General features: G+C 37.4%; 1 protein-coding gene and 1 long non-coding RNA gene across 4 annotated transcripts; both read right to left on the reverse strand.

Annotated features, from left to right (window-relative positions):
- Window positions 1-623: 623 nt before the first annotated feature.
- Nt5c (5' nucleotidase C) lies at window positions 624-19463 on the reverse strand. Of its 3 annotated transcripts, none has more exons than XM_014244947.3 (8): window positions 18894-19463; window positions 2723-2898; window positions 2431-2658; window positions 2067-2362; window positions 1826-2012; window positions 1633-1773; window positions 1415-1566; window positions 624-1358 (listed from the first exon to the last, which is right to left on the reverse strand). In XM_014244947.3, exons 1-8 carry the CDS (start codon window positions 19330-19332, stop codon window positions 1154-1156), a joined length of 1824 nt encoding a protein of 607 aa, XP_014100422.1. In that variant the 5' UTR covers window positions 19333-19463; the 3' UTR covers window positions 624-1153. The 3 variants fall into 3 exon arrangements, with proteins under 3 accessions (XP_014100422.1, XP_036220919.1, XP_036220918.1); XM_036365026.2 differs by having other exon boundaries at window positions 19320-19461; XM_036365025.2 differs by lacking the exon at window positions 18894-19463 and adding an exon at window positions 5566-6344.
- On the reverse strand, window positions 14637-17792 carry LOC138857980 (uncharacterized). Its single transcript, XR_011397234.1, has 2 exons — window positions 15849-17792; window positions 14637-15022 (listed from the first exon to the last, which is right to left on the reverse strand). It is a non-coding gene; the product is annotated as an uncharacterized lncRNA (long non-coding RNA).
- Window positions 19464-23478: the final 4015 nt, after the last annotated feature.

Here is a 23478-nt window from a genome sequence, read left to right on the forward strand (position 1 = left end):
TAACTTCACCGAACATATTGAGCTATTATCACTTCCACACCTACAAAAAATTAATTTAAAAAATCTCAAGCACATAGCTCACCTACGGAATCTTATCGGACCCGCTCCATACAATCAGGAAGCGCCTTGCTCCTAATCGTATTAGCCATAGCTATGGGCATAGCAATACTTCTGAGGAGACGACAAAAAAATATGGTAGTACTGAAGAATGTCATAAAAGAAACCGAGGACGCTTTCACTTCAAGAGTGGGAGTAGTTAACACGGGTAATCAATCATCCGACCAAAATATCACTTCAACGTAATCAAATATCGCTTCAACGTAATCTGCTGACGGCGCGTCTACAGTTTTGCACATAACACCAAAGAAAAGTTCAGTACTGCAATAATAACGGTTCCGGCCATATTGCTGAACGAACACTTATAGTCTTGCGCGTGACAACAATAAACCAAATACAAGACAATAAGCGGAATTGGTTCACGCGGCAAATAACGTGCAGCAACTAAAGTTAGCAAGCAGTGTAGGTATTTAGACGCTAGCGTCGCCTTTATGTAAATCAGTTGTAATAACTCTCCGTTGAGACCGGCTGCCCTTGTAAAGGGAAATAAAAAATTCAAAACGAAATTAACAGATCGTTTTACTTATATTATATTAAATTATTATGAACAATAATATGAGAAAGAAATGCTGTAGTTATAATTCTCATTTCTTTGTAATTTAACAGCTATGAAACATTTATCAAATATTTTAAGGTATTCGAGACGTGGTAGTGATACTTAAAAATAATTAATTTATCATCATTAATATGATTTTGATAGAACTAACAATAAAATTAGTGGGGCTCACTTAAATAATTTTGAATATACCTTACAGAAAATTGCCAGTTGTTGTTGAGCAACTATAAAGGTAGTGTCTTTTTTTTAATAAGTAAATTCCAGCAAATTGGTTTAAAAGTTTCGATTAAAAGTAAAACTGGTTAAATATTGGTTTAAAATGTGATAGTGACATGTGACATAGAACAGTTAGTGCATACACATCTCTTTATAAGACTAGAGTTCTGAGATTTAACAAAATTCTCTAAAGTGTAAATAAATACATACGTAAATATTTGAATTAATCGTTCCTAAAACTCGTATTAAAACGAACGACAGCATTTACATAAAATACGAAATGTATTCATGTGGCATGACCCCTCGCCGAGGATAAAAAGTATGCGAGACAGAATAATTCGCTAGGTTTGTTATGTCACTAGTGTAAATATCAGCAAAACGAAAAAGACGTCGTGAAAAATACGTTGGATTGTGGTAGGTACGAAAAACACTGCCAAACTGCTTGTTAAAAACCATTTTGGTTTGGTTCCTATAACATTAATGCTATTAGTAAAACATTGTCATTAATTGTTCAAATATTCGTACCTAAGCATATCCCGTTCTGCTTGCCATTTTTCTAAGCAAATTTGTGCTGGTTCGCATTCATAATCCTGAATTTCTTCTATGAGTTGTGTTAGCATCTGTAGCCAATTTGCATTTCTTTTGAAATTAACATTGTTGAGAGTTTCAATCTCATGCTATTTAAAAGGAATATTCACAAATGTCACCAATAACCGTGATTAAGAAAAAAATAAATTTTATACCGTGAGTTCATTTATAATGGCACCAGTTCTCCAGCCATGCTCTAATGTTACATCAGCTAAATCACTATAGGGATGATCGCCAAAATATAGTACATTATGGCCACGCCACCCTGTTAAATCTTGCAGTTGTTTTACGGTTCCCTGAAAAGGAAACTGTTGCGATGAATTAAATTTTTAGTAAATGCCATTTTACCTCATAATATATTTTTCCCTTTTCCAATTTTGAAACCCGATCCCAAACATGTGAATTGGTCGTTTCATCATATAATCGGATGGGACGTGAATCATCTGTGAAAAATTTAGGTTTTCGCGCTTGAACTACTATAACGTCAAAGTGTTCGCGCCATTTGTCACCGGCCAATAAAGTCATTCCACAATTTCTGTTCACGAAAACAAATTTAGTAATGCATTTGATTATACTATGTAATTCTTACACAAAAGAAAATGGACTATTTGTTACAAGAAATAGTTTTTTGCCCGCATTTGCCAACTTTTTGAAATATTCAGGTAATCGAGAATTTTTCTCAATATAATCTCCAACATTTTTCATAACGATTTCGTGCATAATCGGATGACATGATTGCACTGATGATTTTATGTCATGAAAAAGAATTTCGGGATTGTAGTCGATATGATTTCTTTCAAAATACTCGGCTACATTGCATAAAAGACACATTTCGGGAACAGAGAACAAGTCAGCTAGCTGAACCATTTTCGCCTTGGCATTTGGCTTAAAAGCATATAAAACAAAATGTTGATTTATATGTTCAGAGTTTTTTAATTTTTAGGTTTAACTACCTGATGGTTTTTTGATTGGCCCTCAACATATGCGATAGGTAAAATTCGATTTTTATAAAGCCTTAGTACTTCTGCATCAGGGATTTTTGTGAGCCCACGATAAACAGACTCCAACTGTATTTGAAGAAATGAGTCTAGCTTTAAGAGCAAACCTTTCTCTATATCATAATGAAGGCCACGTACTGCAAACCGTGGAATGTACTCCAATTTAGAAATATTTTCGGGGTACTGAAATATTACTATTACATTTACATACCCATACAAGAGCAAGGAAGTAGAAAATAATACTTGCCTTAAATTTTTTAATCAATCTATCGCGGCCCAAATTGTATAGCAAGTCGTGTAAGCAAGGTTTATAGCACGCGAGCGTGTAGTCATAGTCGAAACCATACACATCAACTTCATCCAAATCCAGTTCATTGTTGGCAAATACACCGTAGGGATTAACATCTTTCGGAAGTTTCTTAGCTGTAAAAAATTTAAAAAAATTCTAAATATAGTTATAATATATATTACATTAAGGACATACATTTCCCAATATTATTAATTCAAATATCTTATATAAACAAGCAAGGAAGGGTTAGGTTCGGTGCAGGGTTGCAAATAAAGCATTCAAAAAATAATTGAATTAACATATTAATTAATTAATTAATAATTAATAAAAAATTTATTTTTAATCCAAAATGTTTGGTTTAAAAAACTCGCAACCCTAGTTCGGTGTGTGTTGACAAAACTTTATAAGCCAAACCTCGAAGATACTAATAGCGCAAAACTTTGTTCCGTTATTTTCATTGGTTCTTAGTTTTTATACTGTAAAGTGACTGAATCATATAATAATTTAAAGTAATGTTATAGAGTTGTATTCCGATTTCGCACATTTTCAAACCATAATATGGATTTCAAGATAGTATTATGCACCACAGTTGATTTAAATCGATCGGATTCAGTTTAGACCATGCCTCTCCACACCTTGACGCTATGTTGCAAACATGAACTTTGTAGCTTTACTTTTACATTAGTTACAGCTCTATATAATTTTTCTCTTACGGCATTTGGCGGGAGTTAATATCGTTTACACGATATGAGTAAGATAAATTCAGAAGATTCACAGCATACCCTGAAATAGTGGACAACGTCGAATCCTGCAAAAGTTAACAGATTCTGAACACTGAACAGTTATTACGGCAATAAGAACAAGTAAGGAAGGGCTAACTTCGGATGTAACCGAACATTTTATACTCTCGCAAAGTCAAATGGTATACTAGTTTGAGATTTCTTTGTTTGATTGACTGATATTTTCGGTAGAAGGTCAACTATAGGCACTGGGGTCCACATATTTAGTACTTAGGGGCTTGAACAGTTTTGGTTCGATTTAGACAATTTTTGGTCACAAGGAGCCATACTTTAAACGCATTATTCACGCAAAGTTTTACCCCGATACAATCATTGTTGCTTGATTTGCATACTGGAAAGTGGAAGAATCAAATAGAATTTAAAATGGTGTTATATGGGAAATAGGCGTAGTTGTAATCCGATTTTGCCCATTTTCGCACTATAAAATAGAGATATGAATGTTATGCACCGAATTTGGTTGAAATCGGTTAAGCAGATCTCAAGATATGGGTTTTCACCTAAAAGTGGGCTGTGCCACGCCCACTGTCTAATTTTGAACGCGGTTCCTATAAAGTCATCTCATACCATCCCAGAGATAAAATTTAATGTCTCTGGCGTGTTCCGTGCTTGATTTATCGCGCTTTTAGTAGTTTTTAACAGTTCCGTTACATGGGAGTGGGCGGAGTTGCCGTCCGATTTCACCCATTTTCACACTGTAGGTAGAGGTTCTAAAAGCATTTGCTTCCAGTGAATTATTGCATTAGCGGTTTAGGAGATATGTACATTAAACCTATTAGGGGCGGGACCACGCCCACTTAAAAAAAAAAATTTTTAACGGCAGATAAGAGTCTTGTATCTTGTTGTGGAGCTTAGTTATGGCAATTTATTTGTTTTTGAATAATGGCGTTTTGTGGGCGTGGCAGTGGTCCGACTACGCCCATCTGCAATACCAACCGTCTCACGGTATCAAGAAACATGTCTACCAAGATATCTCAATTTTTACTCAAGTTAGAGCTTGCACAGACGGACAGACAGTCACCCGGATTTCAACTCGTCTCTTCATCCTGATCATTTATATATACATAACCTTATATCTAACTCGATTAGTTTTAGGTGATACAAACAACCGTTAGATGAACAAAACTATTATACTCTGTAGCAACAGGTTGCGAGAGTATAAAAAGCAACAAGAGTAGTTCTTCAAAGAATAGCCTCAATGAAAAGCCTCAATGGAGGAACGAAATTTTCCACAAGCAACACCAATTACCCAACATGAAGACACCCAAAACTAAAATACACAACCCTAATAGAAAAGACAGACACCAGCATCACTACATACCAAATTTTAGGATGCAGAGAAACGATTATCAAGAGAGAAACAGCTATCAACAAATAATATCTTCAATCAATCGCAACAACGGTAACCTGCTCCCTGCTCAATGGACGTTGATAATTCCATACGATGGACTAATGAAAAGAAATTATAACACTAGCGAACAATTACGTTTACAACCACAATACAAGCATCAATTTGGACCGAATCAGAAAATCCGATGTGGACAAAGCAATATCCATATCCCATGTCTATCACAACTTTGTGAATCAAGCAAAAGCCCATATAACTCACCTAAATAGACTGTTCAAAAAAAGGGCGCCGATGATGAAGGCAGGCCCAAAAGATGAATGGTTGTTGTAGGAAAAGCAAAGATTTTTTCTACAATCAGTTTTGGAAAAAATAATACATCTTATTTAAAAAAAATGATTAGTAAAAACTAGATCAAAAAAAAAATAAAAAATCATATCAAAAGAAACACACAAAAAAAATTACCTATATAATATGAAAAAAGAATTATTAATTATATCAGCGGAAAAACAAAATAGGTAAATAAATGCACGATAATTAAAATTATTATTATAAACATAAAAAAATAATTAAACAAAATACAATAATTAATAATACAAGTAATATTTATAATGAAGTAATGATAATAATTATAATAATAACACAAGAAAATGTCTAACCCAGCAAAAAATTTCGGAGAAGCATACGAAACTTTGAATGCCTTCGAAATGAGAACATTTCATTTCAACACAGGAGAGAGTTAAGGAACATATTCCTTATCACAGGCACGCACCCAAATGCATCAAAATATCTTCATGATACAAAATGCATCGAACACACCCTATATCTATCAGCAGCTAACAAAAATATATATTTGTTGAGGATGTCGGTCGTCGCTTTTGGATGGCATCAACGTCAGCATAGCGGTTTCCTTTCATGGCCAAATGTAGTTTTCCGAACAAATAAAAATCGCAGGGTGCCATATCAGGCGAATACAAAAAGTTTGGGTCCTTTTTGGCCTTTTTAATGGTGTCTCTTGAATGTTGAATTCTGAGGTCTTTTTCGTGTTGTTTCAAAGTGTGCGGGACAAATCGAGCACAAACCTTTCTGAGGCCCAAATTTTTTGTCAAAATACGATAAATCGAAGCTGTGGATATTGATAATTCCGATTCCATATATTTAAGCGATGATTTCGGCTCTTTTTTAATGAATTCACGCACAATTTCCGTGTTTTTTTCGTTCACAATATCTTTTGGCCGGCCCGAACGTTCGTCGTCTTCCAAGTCCTCCCGTCCCTCTTGAAAACGTTTAAACCACTCGTGAATACGGCTACGGGATAGACAATCATCGCCATAAATTTGTTTCATCATTTGATGAGTTTTGGTAAAAGTTTTACCAAGTTTAAAACAAAACTTAATGTTGGCTCTTTGTTCGATGCTCATTTTCCGACCGACACTACAAATGTAATGTCACATGAAGCGCGATATCTCAGCTGTTATACAAGTCAGCTGTTATATTAATTTTATACGACAACCCTGAAGAATACACAATTGAGGGATAACAGATCAGACAGATGGCGCCACTAGAAGCCGCGTTGTTTAAAAAGTCCTAGAACTTTTGAATTGTACCTTGTATGTTCCTAAAGTCGGGCGTGGATATAGTCTGATTTTGCCCATCTGCAATACCAACCCCTTCAGGGTGACAATTAACAGGTGTACCAAATTTCATTAGGATATCTAAATGTTTGCTCAAGTTATCGCTTGCACGGACAGACAGACATTCGGAATTAAGCTCGCCTTGTCACCCTGAGTAATTTGATATATTTAACACTTATATCTATCTCAATTAGTTTTAACAACCGTTGGGTGACTAGAACTTTCGCAACATGTTGTACAGTATAAAAATAATCTGTATCAAAATGACCACAAGCTCTGTTCATAAAAATGTCAGAGAACAAAAATTTAGAACATAATGTACATATACAATACAAAGTTAATGTATTGTAAGCACTAGGCCGGATATCTTTGTGTTTGTGTCGGTAAACATAACATTTTGAGTGGCCTCTATGAAATTCCGTTGTTTGGTTTAAGTTCACCTGTTATTTTAGTGTTTGGTTCAATTTTGGAAATTGACCGAGACACAAATTCCCAGATCAATAATAAATAATATTATATTATATAACATTAACTCATTTTTTATTTGCTAAGACTGTGTGCAGAGTTTAATTACGAGCAGAGGGCAAAGCTGATGAATGCGAGAAATAAGCTACAAAACTGTATGCGTACGTTTTCATACCAAACTGCACAGACAGTGCATAGTGGAAGCTAGTCGAAGCCGAGCGTAAAGCTGATCGATGCGAGAAAAATAGTTTTGAAGTATTTTCGGCGCCGACTCGCGAATTATTTTCATGCAATTTTGAGCACAAATATAGATTTTATACATATGTATATTGTTAAGTGTAATTTTTTCTCGCCCTGCTCTATGGGAACAAAAAAAAATTAATATAAGTTATCACAATAGAGTTTTAGTTGAAGATCTATGGAAATCAGTTGCAAGTGAAATGAATTTACAGAGTAAGTATTAATTCAGTTTATTATAGTTTATTTTTGCATAAAAATTTATATATTATTAGCATTATATAAATTTTGTGAAAACACAAATACTTTTAACATTTATTTCCGTCAGTCCTAGTTCTGTGTCAGTAGGTTTCCATAGTGTTTTAAATTTTCCATGTATAATTCCAAATGCCCACTCAATGCATTTTCTTACTCTTGAAAGTCGCTCATTAAAATATTCGTGATCTTTAGTAATTTCTTTTCTACCATATGGTAATAACAAGCATTAAAACAGCGAATGGTATGTTTATATTGGTCCCAGGCAGATCTGTATCAGCGTTATGCTTCTAAAGATGATATATATGAGAAGAGCTACAAGTACCGCAATCACTTTGCATTCATTATCCACCCACTTGTATTACTATGAATTTGCAGTTAACATCAGCTATGGCTTGTAATATTATTGAAAAAGAATGTTTAGATTTGTAATAAACGGAATCAGAATTGCTGGACATTTGATCCTTATGTGTTTTCCATAATAACTCCGATGCAACTGGGGAAGTTCCATAATTCCGATATTCGTCAGCAACCGATTTAAATACTTTTTCTGTTGGATGAGGCATGTGGTCGGGGTGCAGTTACTCCCAGATAATCTGGCATGTTTTTTTAACGATTGCTCCGGTAGTAGTGCTGCCTACCCTAATGCCCCTGTTGCAAATATCTGTTGAAAATTAAATTTATTTAATAACAAGTAAGGAAGGGCTAAGTTCGGATGTAACCGAACATTTTATACTCTCGCAAAGTCAAATGGTATACTCGTTTGAGATTTCTTTGTGGATTGACTGATATTTTCGGTAGAAGGTCAACTATAGGCACTGGGGCCCACATATTTAGTACTTAGAGGCTTGAACAGTTTTGGTTCGATTTAGACAATTTTTGGCCGCAAGGTGGCATACTTTAATTGCATTATTCACGCAAAGTTTTACCCCGATATAATCATTGTTACCTGATTTGCATAGTGGGAAGTGAAAGAATCAGATGGAATTGAAAATGGTGTTACATGGGAAGTAAGCGTGGTTGTAGTCCGATTTCGCCCATTTTCGCACTATGACATAGAAACATGAGAAAAACGTTATGCACCGAATTTGCTTGAAATCGGTTGAGCAGATCTCAAGATATGGGTTTTCACCTAAAAGTGGGCTGTGCCACGCCCACTGTCTAATTTTGAACGCGGTTCCTATAAAGTCATCTTATACCATCTCAGAGATAAAATTTAATGTCTCTGGCGTGTTTAGTGCTTGATTTATCGCGCTTTTAGTAGTTTTTAACAGTACCGTTATATGGGGAGTGGGCGGAGTTGCCACCCGATTTCAACTATTTTCACACCGTCAATAGAAGTGCTAAAAACATTTGCTTCTAGTGAATTTTGTTGTTATAGCATAAGCGGTTTAGGAGATATGCACATTAAACCTATTAGAGGCGGGACCACGCCCACTTTTTAAAAAAAAGTTTTAACTGCAGATGCCCTTCCCTAATGTGATCCTGTGTACCAAATAACAGTCTTGTATCTTGTTGCGGAGCTGGCAGTGGTCCGATTACGCCCATCTGCAATACCAACCATCTTACGGTACCAAGAAACATGTCTACCAAGTTTCATAAAGATATCTCAATTTTTACTCAAGTTAGAGCTTGCACGGACGGACGGACGGACGGACGGACAGACAGTTACCCGGATTTCGACTCGTCTCTCCATCCTGATCATTTATATATATATAACCCTATATATACCTCGATTAGTTTTAGGTGATACAAACAACCGTTAGGTGAACAAAACTATTATACTCTGTAGCAACAGGTTGCGAGAGTATAAAAAGGTCATACGTTTATTTTATTTTTATATTTTCTGAAGAAGAGGTAAAGAAAAAGTGGAAGTATATCCGCGATCAATTTCGCGCTGAATTAAATGAATTGAAATTCCTGTTCCAATCTCTGGTGATAGTGCTAATATATGATCAGATATTAATTCGAATTGGCCTTACTTTAAGTAACTTTTTTAATAGCAAATGAAGTACCGAGAACTAACTAATTTGAAGAAAACAAGCACTATTCCGACCATATTTAGGAACCGAACGAAAGAGTACAGAATGGTCTTAATATTGCAGTCGGTGGCATTAAAATTCCGACTGTTAGCGACACTAAAATTTGAGGTGTTACACACGATAGCCTGTAATCTATCACTCCGCATATGACCGCAATTATTGTCAAAGTACAGAGCCGCATGAGAAAACCCTCAAACTGCTAGCCGGTAGAACCTGAAACTACAATAAAACGTTGTTGGCCATTTACAAGGCACCGGAATGGTCGCTTAGATGTAGTGGGAGTAGATAAAGAAGTTTCAGACTTATCCGACCATTGTACTCCATACAAAGGATGATTCTTGATGTTTCCCATTAAACACCTACACAGTGATGGCATGCTTCTGGTTAACGTAGAAACTTTTGAAAAAACCATTCCCGCAGTCAACTGCTGGGTACGTAGGCACTTTTCCTTTTAACCCCGAATTCATCGTCAGACTACGGCGCCAAAGTAATCGGAATCGTACTCCATATAGCTTAACCTAACCAGCACACGTATGTCGGAGCCGATGATCATGTAGCCCTAACCAATTAGAGTGATAAATAATGAAATATTTTTAGTACGTGACATATAAAATATAAAGGTGGGCATAGAAGGATAGACAAGTAGACCCCTACAGTCCTTGGCCGGATAAAAATCCGGGTCCGTTTCGGTTACTTAGATCCGACTGCAATGGGAACGGGACCTCTGTCATTTAATTCGGTGATGTTAAAGTTGATCGTAACATTGTATTATAATGAGCTTCTATAGACAGGGATCTAACTCTGTTTGGATCGGTAAGTAATAAGTTAAACTGTCATCATTTTAGAGCAACAATGTTGCCCCATATCTGATCCTTGCTGGCATTGAGTCCAACCCGGCCCCAGGGGCCTTTTTTTGCTACGTTTGCGCCAAAACGCCCCACCATAATTCCACCTCTATTAGATGCAACTCATGCAATGGTTGGACCCATCTTAAGACCTGTTAAGGCTTTAAGCCCCATAGGGAGTGGTCCACACGTTATGTGGCCTCATGCTGCCACCGCAATTATGTTATAATAGCCTCTACGGCCGTGCAAAATGCACCTAGTTCGTACAAGGCGTCGTAACTCCAGTCGAGTGGCAAACAAGGAATCTCTACAGTCCTACGGAGCTCAACTAGGCAGCATAACTCTCAGTTTGACTAATCCCCCCTCAACCTTCATCCCGCTCCAATTCCCGAGCGAGGGCCACAAGGCAACTTCTTGTCCCTCGCACAGTCTGTTCCGTGCTTCATACCGTAATATATTGCGTAATGCAGCTGCAACAACCACCACCTGTACACAATTCCCTCACTCCCAGGATCACTACAACTTTACTGCAACAAACCCGACTTCTGTAACTGAACTGCAACGGACTATCAAGAAGAATTGAAAAGATAGTTGATACACAGCCGCTCTGATCTTCTGAGATTTGCAGGGTTCAACGAGCTACGTAAAGTTCGCGAACGAGATAGTTATGGTCGCCTATTTTTCATTTTGCACCATACAGTGCAGTATTATCTTATCGATGACGACATCTACCGCAGGGATGCTACCCTAGAATAACAGGGCATAGCTATCCGGTCAGGCGATGTCGAGCTCGAAATATTTAATATATATGTACATTCTCCCAGTTTCTTGTTGCCCAATAGGATACCACCAAAACATAGGTGCGCTGCTGGTTGGTACTTGGCGACTTCAACGCGCACTTTTGGCATTCCTGCCTGTGAAACGATGGTAGGGGGATGGAAATGGCGGAACAGATAGACGATTCGAAGTTCTGCACAATGAACGCCGAAGCCTCCATCAGAATTATGGGCAACATGGGAATATATGGCAACTCGCCTGACATCACCATCGCTAGTAGTGGCCTGATAAACAGCATAAGCTGGCGATCTTTGCTAACTCATCTATGCAGACTACAAGTATCTGTCCATAATAAGCTCGATCGAAAAACTCTCTGACTTTATTTCTGTGGACAACCGCACCTACGATAACTTCAACAAAGCTAACTGGGTCGGCTTCACAGAATTCACCGCTGGTAGAATTCAAGAATCCTCCTCTACGCCGGAGTGAGCAAGCTTTACTATCAAATTCCTGTACTGTCTGACTGTCTTCGTAGTGTTGGACACAGTCAACCATACAACGCTACTTGAGGGCATCTAACAAACCACATGTGACATGTGTTCAAAATTGAACGTCTATCTCCAAGAAGTTTCTGGCTTCTTCACTGGTAGGAACCTATGACTCTCCCCTGTCAAATCCACGGCCACCGTATTTGCAAAATGGACGAAGGAGTACAAATTGAACCTCAACAATTCCGTCGATGATGTCGAAATTCCGCTAAAAATAACCATACAATTTTAGGTATCACACATCAGACAGTCTACTCTTTCTCTCCGCACACAACCGCGCTTGCCACAAAAGTACAGAGCCGCAACAAAATCCTCAAGTCGCTAGCCGGCATTACTTGAGCAAAGACAAAAAGACGTTGTTGGCAATATACAAAGAAATCGGCCGGCCGGTCATCCACTATGCCGCCCCAATATGGTCGCCTGGATGCAGCATGACGTAGATGGAGAAGATTTAGACCTGCCACAACACCGCACTCCGGACTACATCAGCATGTCGCTCCAATTCCCGAGCGAGGGCCACAAGGCAACTTCTTGTCCCTCGCACAGTCTGTTCCGTGCTTCATACCGTAATATATTGCGTAATGCAGCTGCAACAACCACCACCTGTACACAATTCCCTCACTCCCAGGATCACTACAACTTTACTGCAACAAACCCGACTTCTGTAACTGAACTGCAACGGACTATCAAGAAGAATTGAAAAGATAGTTGATACACAGCCGCTCTGATCTTCTGAGATTTGCAGGGTTCAACGAGCTACGTAAAGTTCGCGAACGAGATAGTTATGGTCGCCTATTTTTCATTTTGCACCATACAGTGCAGTATTATCTTATCGATGACGACATCTACCGCAGGGATGCTACCCTAGAATAACAGGGCATAGCTATCCGGTCAGGCGATGTCGAGCTCGAAATATTTAATATATATGTACATTCTCCCAGTTTCTTGTTGCCCAATAGGATACCACCAAAACATAGGTGCGCTGCTGGTTGGTACTTGGCGACTTCAACGCGCACTTTTGGCATTCCTGCCTGTGAAACGATGGTAGGGGGATGGAAATGGCGGAACAGATAGACGATTCGAAGTTCTGCACAATGAACGCCGAAGCCTCCATCAGAATTATGGGCAACATGGGAATATATGGCAACTCGCCTGACATCACCATCGCTAGTAGTGGCCTGATAAACAGCATAAGCTGGCGATCTTTGCTAACTCATCTATGCAGACTACAAGTATCTGTCCATAATAAGCTCGATCGAAAAACTCTCTGACTTTATTTCTGTGGACAACCGCACCTACGATAACTTCAACAAAGCTAACTGGGTCGGCTTCACAGAATTCACCGCTGGTAGAATTCAAGAATCCTCCTCTACGCCGGAGTGAGCAAGCTTTACTATCAAATTCCTGTACTGTCTGACTGTCTTCGTAGTGTTGGACACAGTCAACCATACAACGCTACTTGAGGGCATCTAACAAACCACATGTGACATGTGTTCAAAATTGAACGTCTATCTCCAAGAAGTTTCTGGCTTTTTCACTGGTAGGAACCTATGACTCTCCCCTGTCAAATCCACGGCCACCGTATTTGCAAAATGGACGAAGGAGTACAAATTGAACCTCAACAATTCCGTCGATGATGTCGAAATTCCGCTAAAAATAACCATACAATTTTAGGTATCACACATCAGACAGTCTACTCTTTCTCTCCGCACACAACCGCGCTTGCCACAAAAGTACAGAGCCGCAACAAAATCCTCAAGTCGCTAGCCGGCATTACTTGAGCAAAGACAAAAAGACGTTGTTGGCAATATACAAAGAAATCGGCCGGCCGGTCATCCACTATGCCGCCCCAATATGGTCGCCTGGATGCAGTATGACGTAGATGGAGAAGATTTAGACCTGCCACAACACCGCACTCCGGACTACATCAGCATGCCTTGTGATGTCTCCTATCGAACATTTACATAACCAGGCCCACATTCTTCCTGTTAAGAAGCATAAAACATTTCTCTCCAAGCAGTTTTCGCTTTGATGTTTTCGCCAAATCATCACCTGCTTGAAGTGGACATCAGGCGGCCAGGTTTCGGAAACGCCCGACTTCCGACAGGCACTGAACTCCATTCACAGTAGAGATTTTAACACTTTCATTGACTTCCTCTGAGTAATCGCGTAGTGGAGTCCAAACACCACCCATTGCAGAACAAGAGCTTGAGTTGCAGCGTTAAGCTAATGTGACCCTAGCGCATCTTCGCTCTGGGTGTTGTAGCAGGTTAAACTCCTACTATATGTGTTAAGCTCCTTGCAGCGAAAAAGCGAGAAAGTTCTTGGAGATAGCCGTTTGCTTTTGAGCACTTGCCATCAATTCCATTGCTCAACGTCAGGATCGTGCAGTCATCTGAGTACGAGATCATGGGAATTTCCTCTGGTGGTTGGAGGAGTTTTAAGATGTAGAAGCAATAGCGGGAAGAGGACACCATCCCTGCCTTGTTGATGATACTCTGAACCTCCTCATCGGTGAAAGTAAGTAGCACACCGGTAGATAGGTTGCAGGACTTCAAGTGCTCTATCTATTTTGTTCGCTTGCCGTATGCTCCGTATGGTAGGAACTCATCAAAACAGTTCGATTCCTGTGCCTGGATAATCGTTACAACAACAATGAGCTTCTATGAAGAACTCAAATCGTTAAGTCATTCCTGAAATACTATTGCGCTATAAAATCTGTTTATGTTAACTTTTATGCACGTATTGGGTCGGCTAAGAATACCATCCCAGGATTCAATGGATAAAATGGGTATGGGCGGATTAAGGAGGTCCTCCAGATCAAAAATATATATATAGATATAGCAGCGGGAAACTTATAGTTATCGAGATATTTACGCTTAAAATTGGGTACAAAATCTTTTGAACTAAAATAAAAGTTTGAACAATTAAGAAATTTTTTTTTATTAAATCATATCTTTTCGATTAAGAACATCTACTTTTTTTCAAATTATTCAATAAACAAAAGCCACAGAGTTCATTTTCATTTTAAAAACAATTAACTTAAATAGAAAAAGTATCCGCTCATCAACCAGAACACAATAATATCAAGTAATTATAAAAAGTTTAATAGCTGGTTTGGTAGCCTCGAAATTTTAGAGCTTCTGCTAGACGTTTAGGCATAGAATGTACTAATTTTCTCGTATCTTGGGCTGACATTTTACTCCATTCGTCCAATATAACGGTCTTGATAATTTCTTTGCTGGTAATCGTATGTGTACGAATTCTGCGCTCCAAAGGCAAACAAGTTCCGCTGTTGCTTAGGGTCATTGGTCTGTTGGAAAAAAAACACGATTGGCAATCCGAATTTGTCAGCACTTTGCTTCATTTGTCGTTTTAAAATATATAGATAAACAAATTTATTCATTATATTTTCGATAAACTCAATGCCACCAACTCCACTTGGTACCATACACCCCCTCAATTAAACTCCACCCCCACCATGCTTTACGGTTGAAGTAAGATTTCGCGCTTTAAAGGCCGTACCAGTTTTTCGTCACACCATCTGTCTTCCTTTTTTTCCTAATATACTATATTTGGTCTTATGTTCGTTTGCGAATGCAATTCGCTTCATACGGTTTTTTAAGGAAACGAATGGCTTATTGTTTTTTTTAAATCGTATTTTTACATCTTCTGCTATTTGGGAAATGGTTAAACGCGGATTAACCTTTACAAGAGATACAACTTTGCGTGTTTCCCGATCAAACGGACGTCCAGATCAAGGCTTTGAAGTAATAATACCCGTTTTTTTTGAAAGTCTGGATAACGTATCGCACTGATGACTCCGTTCTGTTGACAACTCGTCCAATTTCACGAAAGCTTTTACCGTCCTTCCATAATTTTAATCTTATCTCATCAACACTTATTTCTTTGCCTTTTGCACTCATTTCGATTAAAGCTGAATAATTCGAAAAAATTTCTCACGAATTGCAGATTTTTCGTTCGATTATCTAAATCTGTATTATTAACAAAGCACAAAAAATTATCAGGTCTTAAACGCGTAGAAACTACAATAAACTAATGTAATAAGCAGTGAGCGAATACTGTTTCTGTTTATTCTCCATTCGTACAATTCAAAAAATGCTTAATATAATATTTACTTTGCAAACGCACATACGAATTCCATGAAATTTCGCGACTGTAATGCTATTAGCATGCGCATCTGATATTCTGAAAAGAACTTCAAAAACGCATTTTATTAATATTTTTATTGAAACACATTCCACGGATTGGTGAGCGGAGACTTTTTCAACCTAGTGTATATTTTTCACTTTTATATCCACTAACACTTCACTAATTCGTTTTTAGACATTTATTTTATATTATATGATGCAAAAATAGCTTTATTTTAATCATTCTTCAATTCTATTAATTTTGACAATAACAAAAGGGTTGTAAACCTATATCCATATTCTTCATCTGAAGGATCTCCCCTATCCGCCCATACCCATTTTATCCCGACAGCCAGGGACGGTGTTCTAAAGTTTTCCCCACGTATTTTCGGATTCATCAATGTTTACTTACTTATTTAATACAATTACTTAAACATAGATATTTGAATAACTTTTGTTCACTACATTGACCAATAGGAACAAAAAATGGTTTAAAATATTGCAATGTAATAATTAAATTTAAATTAAGAAAATTTAAAAAAATTTATGGCTGGGCAATTTATGGCTTCCCAGATAAAATGGGTATAGGCTGATAGAGGATGTAATCCTGATTAAGAATATGGGGAAACTTTAGTATACCCTCCCACCATTATAGGATTAAAAGAGGTATGGTTGGATAGAGGCGATTCTTCAGATCAAGAATATATATTATTATAGCCGCCGAAAACTTAAGAGTTTTCGAGATATTTGCATTTTAAGTTGAAAATTTGACAAATTTTATCTAGTAATTTCTCGATTTGTAGTTAATTTTTCTTTTATATTATGCACTTATTAAACACTGACACTTCACTTCATTACTTCTACATACTTATTTCATATGATTTATTTTCATATTTGCTATAAATTAGGATTTTATTTTTTACACAGATTTCGTTATACCCACAATAACAAATAGGTTCCATGATGACAAATGTTAAACGTTGACATATTCAAACGAATGAAAGCAATCAAAATAAAAATACCCTCTACAAAATATTATGAACTAAATTTTCTATTTTAATAAAACAAAAAGGATTTAGAGCTTATAAGTATGTTTTATTGACTCTGTTCGTTGCGTATGGATTTTTTTTTGGTTAGATTTCCTTTCCGCGCTTATAAAAAATATCGCCGATCCAACACCGGGGTGGTCCTAATCCCTTTCGCGTTCTACTTCTCTCTAAAATGGCGTTTCAAAAATATAATCCCGGCCGATCCAATACCGTAATTTATCAAGAGAGGGGAACGAAAAGAATTATGGTTCATGTATTTGGGGTATAATCCACTTTTATTATTCATTTTAATTCGTTTGCAATATATAAATCTAAATATATATATATAATAGACTAGGCGCCCTCCGCTGCGCTCCGGGACCCTCGCTTCGCTCGCTCGCCTACGTCCGCCCACCGCCGAGCGCGAGCTAGCTCGCTCTTATGTTAGTTGATTCTCGACAGCAGCAGAAAACTTTTATATATAATAGAGAGATATGGCTACACTTATTATTTCACAAAATGGAACCCATTTGTTATTGTGGATATAACGAAAATTCTTAAAATATAAAGAGCTTATTTAAAGCAAATAGAAAATAATTGATATAAAATAGATATGTAGAAACAATGTAGTGAAGTGTTAATGTATAATCGAGTAAAAAATCGAGAAATTGCAAAATAAAATTATTCAAATTTTCAACTTAAAATGAAAATATCTCGAAAACTAAATTTTCGGCGGCTATGATATTATATATTCTTGATCTGAAGTATCTCCTCTATCCAACCATACCTATTTTAACCCTGAGCTCGTGGGATGGTATACCAAAGTTTCCCCATATATATATATATATATAGGGTTCCAAAAATTCACAAATTCAGGTATGCAATTTTTCTATGATTTATGAATTTTTACTTATTTTATTTAATATTATATGCAGTAACTCATCACTAAATAGTTTTTACACATTTATTAAATCATAAATAGTGCACAGATAGTTTTAAATCGTAATCAAAGTTTTCTTAAATTTTACTTATTTACACAATCACAAAACGTGCAAACAAATAATAAGAGTTGCCATACCCATATTTTGCAATTGAACAAAAAAACAAAAAAAAAACGTTAACTTCGGTTGCACCGAAGCTATAATACATTTCACAAATACAAAGGCCCCTTACAAGAACTTGATTCCGAACGTTCAATTTGTATGGTAGCTATATGATATAGTCATCTGATCTGACCAATTTCTGCGGAGAATAATTTGTTGCCTTAAGCGATAACTCGTGCCTAATTTCTTGAAAATACCTCGTCAAATGAACAAAACTTCCTTGCAAGCACTTTACTCCGATCGTTCAGTTAATATGGCAGCTTTATGCTATATTCATACGATCTATACAATTTCTTTGGCGATTAGATTATTGCCTCAAATAATAATCCATGCCAATTTTCGTGAAGATACCTCGTCAAATGAATAAGTTTTCCATACAAGTACTTCATTCCGATTGTCCAGTTTGTATGGCAGCTATATGCTATAGTCATCCGATCTGAATTTTTTTTTCAGAGATTACATGGTTGCCTTAAATAATAATCCATTCCAAATTTCGTGAAGACACCTCGTCAAATAAAAAAGTTTCCCATACAAGTACTTAATTCCGGTTGTTCAGTTTGTATGGCAGCTGTGTGCTATAGTGGTCCGTTCCGACAAATGAGCAGCTTCTTAGTGAGAAAAAGACAGGTGCAAAATTATAGATCGATAGCTTAAAAACTGAGGGACTAGTTTGTATATATACAGACAGACGGACATGGCTGAATCAACTCAGCTCATCATACTGATCATTTAAGCATATATTTAATAGGGTCTCCGACGTATCCTTCTGGGTGTTACAAACTTCGTGGCAAACTTAATATACCCTGTTCAGGGTATAAAGATGAAATGAAAAAAACTGCAAATACAAGAAATCCCCGTATTCGGGGGATGCTACACTAAAGATTTCCCAATTTAATATTTACATTTAAATTTTTCCTGTGTCAACTTATACAGCAAATCGAAGTCGCCTACAGTTTTTGGTTTATAACCTAATCGGGTTTGAGGCCTAGACGCACTATTACAAAGATAATTTGGTGTCGTAACCACGTTCCGTGATGAGGATACATTGGAGCAAGTGCTAATGGCTCTAGCATCAACTAAGTGGTGTAGGGGTATATTGTCATCAAAAATTCTCATATTCAATACTCGACTTCCATTTTGGGATTTTTGGATGCACACAACTTTTTTGGGCATGCTACAAAATTTAGCGCACTTTAAATTTGTTCCATTTTTTTTGGTCATATATTTTGGAAAAATTGCAGGACGTAGAAGCTTCGCAGTAACTCGCGGGAAAAAACATAACGAAAGCATAACTGAATTATTTTTAATAATGGCGATGAACTTCTCACTTTTTATACACATAAAACTACTGACTTTTGTTTATTTCAATGTATTTTTTTCACGCTTAACAATAAAAAGATGTCTGCACTAATTTCCGGGCATTGTATAAATCAACAAGTAACCAATCCCAAGATTTTCACTAATACACACGCAAAAATGTCCCACTCAAAAATTCTACTACTAAAATCACACTTGGTACGGGTTGCCAACCAATATTCTGCTACTAAAATCACACTTTGTACGGGTGGCAACAATATTCTACTACTAAAACGTTCAAATGACAGAAATCTGCTATAGTGTGTTACCGTGTTATGTTTTAAAATTAATAACTTTAAGAATGTTTTTATTCCATATTCAAATATTTTTCAGTTGTTTTAATTCCTAAAGATTAAATTTACATAGTATTATTTAAATTATTATTTATTATATTGAAATATTATTAAATGTTTCCAATTTTATCTTTTTTAACTTACATGTTTATGTTTTTGTGAGTGAAAATTCTTTGTCTGTTGAATATTTAAATTCTTAGTTTAACGATTTAGTCCTGGGGAAACAAACACCCAAAAAAGATCGGTAACGCGCCTATATTGCAATCTCAGAGGTGGTGAGGAAAAGCAATGGGAAAACTTTAATTAAGCATCCCACGATTTCAGGGATAAGAGGGGTATGGTTGGTTAGAGGAGATTCTCCAGATCACGAATATATATAGCTATTGGCGCCGGAAACTTATAGTTTTCCAGATATTTCCATTATAAGTGCAAATTGTTAAACTACAACCTTTTATTTAAAACTCAAAACTCGTGTCAAAAAAAGGCATATTCGATCAGGTGACCACGGCTGTTTCACACACATAGGAAAAACAGCTGATTCTTTGGCTACTTGTAGGCTTATACAATGCCCTAGGCAAACTTGACGATTCTCCATGGACATCTTTTACTTATTACTATTGTGACGAACACGGATGATAGAACAAAATCGAATCAACGATAAATTGCCAGAAGCAACTAGACAGCGAATTCGTAGTTGCCAGAATGTTCTAGAAGCAATGTTTTGTTACAGATTTACTATATAAGGGCTGCCGGATTGTGCAGCAAAGACAGTTCTAATTAGAGTGTTGTCGTGATAAGAGCAATCAAGCTATAAGCAAGAAGTTGTAAGCTCGAATAACGAGCAATAAGTGTTAAGTTGTTTTAATTAGAAATAAAGATAAGTGTGTAGCCATTAAATTGGGACTTTTATTTAACAATCCAGTGATCGAACTCAAGAGTGAGTTACAGGTAGACGATTTATCGAGAAATCCGTTACAATTGGTGTCAGAAGTGGGATTGTCAAATTAATTCCCAAGGAGATAATTATTTAAAAATGGCCAAGTTTAACGATCTGAAGACTCCACAACTGAAAAAGGAGCTGGAAAAACGTGGTTTGGCGACAAATGAATTAAAAACTGAATTACAATCACGGTTGAGAGAGGCCATGGAGGCGGAAAACATTAATGTTGAGGAATATGTCTTTCACATGGAATTAGAGGAAGAGACAACAAAGATAGAAGAAAAGGAAGAGGCTCAATGCTCATCAAATATTGTGGACATTAACATGATTTTTGCTGCAATATCGCAGATGGGGAAAGAGATGTCTCAAATGTCAACGCAAATGTCGACACAATTTTAAGAGCAGGATACACGTATGTCTCAAATGTAAACGCAAATATCAACAGAAATATCGACATAATTTAAAGAGCAGGATGCACGTATAACACAACAAATAGCAGAGGTGTCATCACAACTGTTGGCACAACAATCCCAATTGTCCTCGTTAAAAACGCAGTTGGAAGAGCAGTTCGCAGCGCAAGATGCACGTATATCAGTACAGGTGTCCACACAGTTGGAAGAGCAATTTGCAGCGCAAGATGCACGTATATCAGCACAGGTGACCTCACAAATAGCAGAAGCGTCCTCAAATATTTTGGAAGAGCAGGATAAAATTAAAACTGAAATGGATGAATTGAGAGATCGTCTCCGTGAGCTACAATTAAATCGGCCAATTATGTCGTCAGCTTCTGCCAAGGTAAAGCCTCCATCCTTTGATGGCACTGCTCCGTTCCACGTTTTTAAGCTTCAATTCGAAAAGACGGCATCTTCAAATAATTGGAACGCTGAAGACAAAGAAGACAAATTGTTCGTTGTATTAAAAGGATCTGCAGCGGAGATATTACAGACCATTCCAAACTGCGAGGCGAGTAGTTATGAAACGTTGATGGGTGCATTAGAAAGACGGTATGGTAGTGAGCACAGGAAGCAGATCTTTCAAATCGAGTTGCGAAATCGCCACCAGAAAGCCAATGAGTCTCTGCAGGAGTTTTCTACAGAGATTGCGAGGTTAGCTCACTTAGCTTATGCACATAAATCCGTGGAATACATCGAGGATATGAAAATTCAGACTTTCGTCAATGGAATACGAGATAACACTACACGCTTCGCTGCATTAGCATGTCCAAAAATGACGTTTGCAGAAACCGTTTCGTATGCTCTGACACAGGAAACTGCACCTCTGCTTTGCAATCAACCATTTAAAGCTCACAAAGTAGAAATAGAGGAACACACTTGGGTGAACCAATTACTAGAAAAAATTGACAACATGCAGAAAGCACTGGAAAAATCTACGGAAGCGCATAGGAAAAATGATGATGTGCTTAAATGCTTCAACTACGGAAAAAGGGGCCATATTGCACGCAACTGTAACCAGTCCAATAATCCAGTTGGACGTAAACGCAAAGCTGAGGAAGATCAAGCAAATGTCAAATCAAACCAATCTTTAAACTAAAGCGAGCCAGCCAAAAAGGGCACGGGCTGGCTCCCGCAAGCAAATGCCCTGTAATCTCCATTTCACAAATAAGCAGGAATACGAGTAACGTTACCATTAGTGGATGTGTAGACGGTAAAAAGCGCATACTGACTGTGGATACGGGCGCATCACATTCCATAATTCGATCTGATCTGGTTGAGAAGGAAGTGAGACCATTAGCTGGGGCAAAGTTGCGTACTGCAACTGGAGAAGATACCCAAGTTCTCGGAAAGGTAACGTGCGAGATCGTAATTGGAAAGGCAGCCGTGTTACACAATTTTATAGTGGCAGACATCGTTGACGAAGTCATAATTGGAGTAGACTTTCTAGCGAATCAAGGAATCAAAATTGACATGGAAAACAGGATTATGTCCTATAGAAATATTGAAGTGCCACTTATGTTCGGTTACGATAATAAATACAACGTCAGACGAGTGATAACAACAGAGAGCCAACAGATTCCACCAACATCAGAAGCAGTTATTTGGGCAAAAATAGATGGAGACTATGGGCCAAACAAGTGGTGGATTGTTGAGGCCACAAAAGAATCTACACCTAACTTACTTATAGGCAAAACCCTGGCTATGACAAGACAAGATAAACGTGTTCCAGTAAGAGTACTTAATGAGTGCAAGTTACCAATCAAACTCTCCAAAGGAGCTATATTAGGGCAGTGTCAAGAGATTGAGGCCGTGGTAAATTGCGAAATACGTCTTGAGGAAGATTCCATGGACGAAAACGAAATATCGGGCGAAATAAACGAATGGACCAAGGAACTAGAGGCAAACCATCAAATTATGGCTAAACAACTTCTTCTCAGATACTCATCCATATTTGATAAAGACGATGCCAAACCAGGAAGAACCAAAGTTGTGAAACATTTCATTAACACAGGTGATGCAAGACCAATCCGACAGGCTCCTCGAAGCGTTCCTTTAGCAAAACGTGAAGTTGTAAGCCAGACCATACGTGAAATGAGTGAAAGCGGCGTAATCGAACCATCAGAGAGTCCGTGGAGCTCACCTGTAGTACTTGTAAAAAAGAAAGATGGCAACATGAGATTTTGTGTGGACTATAGAAGGTTGAATGATGTAACAAAGAAAGACAGTTATCCACTACCTAGAATCGATGACACACTGGACTCGTTATCAGGCACAAAATGGTTCTCAACACTTGATTTGAAAAGTGGTTATTGGCAAGTGGAGGTAAACGAAGAAGACAAAGAAAAGACGGCTTTCAGCGTTGGAGATGGTTTATGACAATTTACCGTAATGCCCTTTGGATTATGTAACGCTCCTGCTACTTTTGAGAGACTTATGGACCAGG

This window comes from Bactrocera oleae, chromosome X, assembly GCF_042242935.1.
Source record: "Bactrocera oleae isolate idBacOlea1 chromosome X, idBacOlea1, whole genome shotgun sequence".
In the NCBI taxonomy this organism is placed as follows: Eukaryota; Metazoa; Arthropoda; class Insecta; order Diptera; family Tephritidae; genus Bactrocera; species Bactrocera oleae.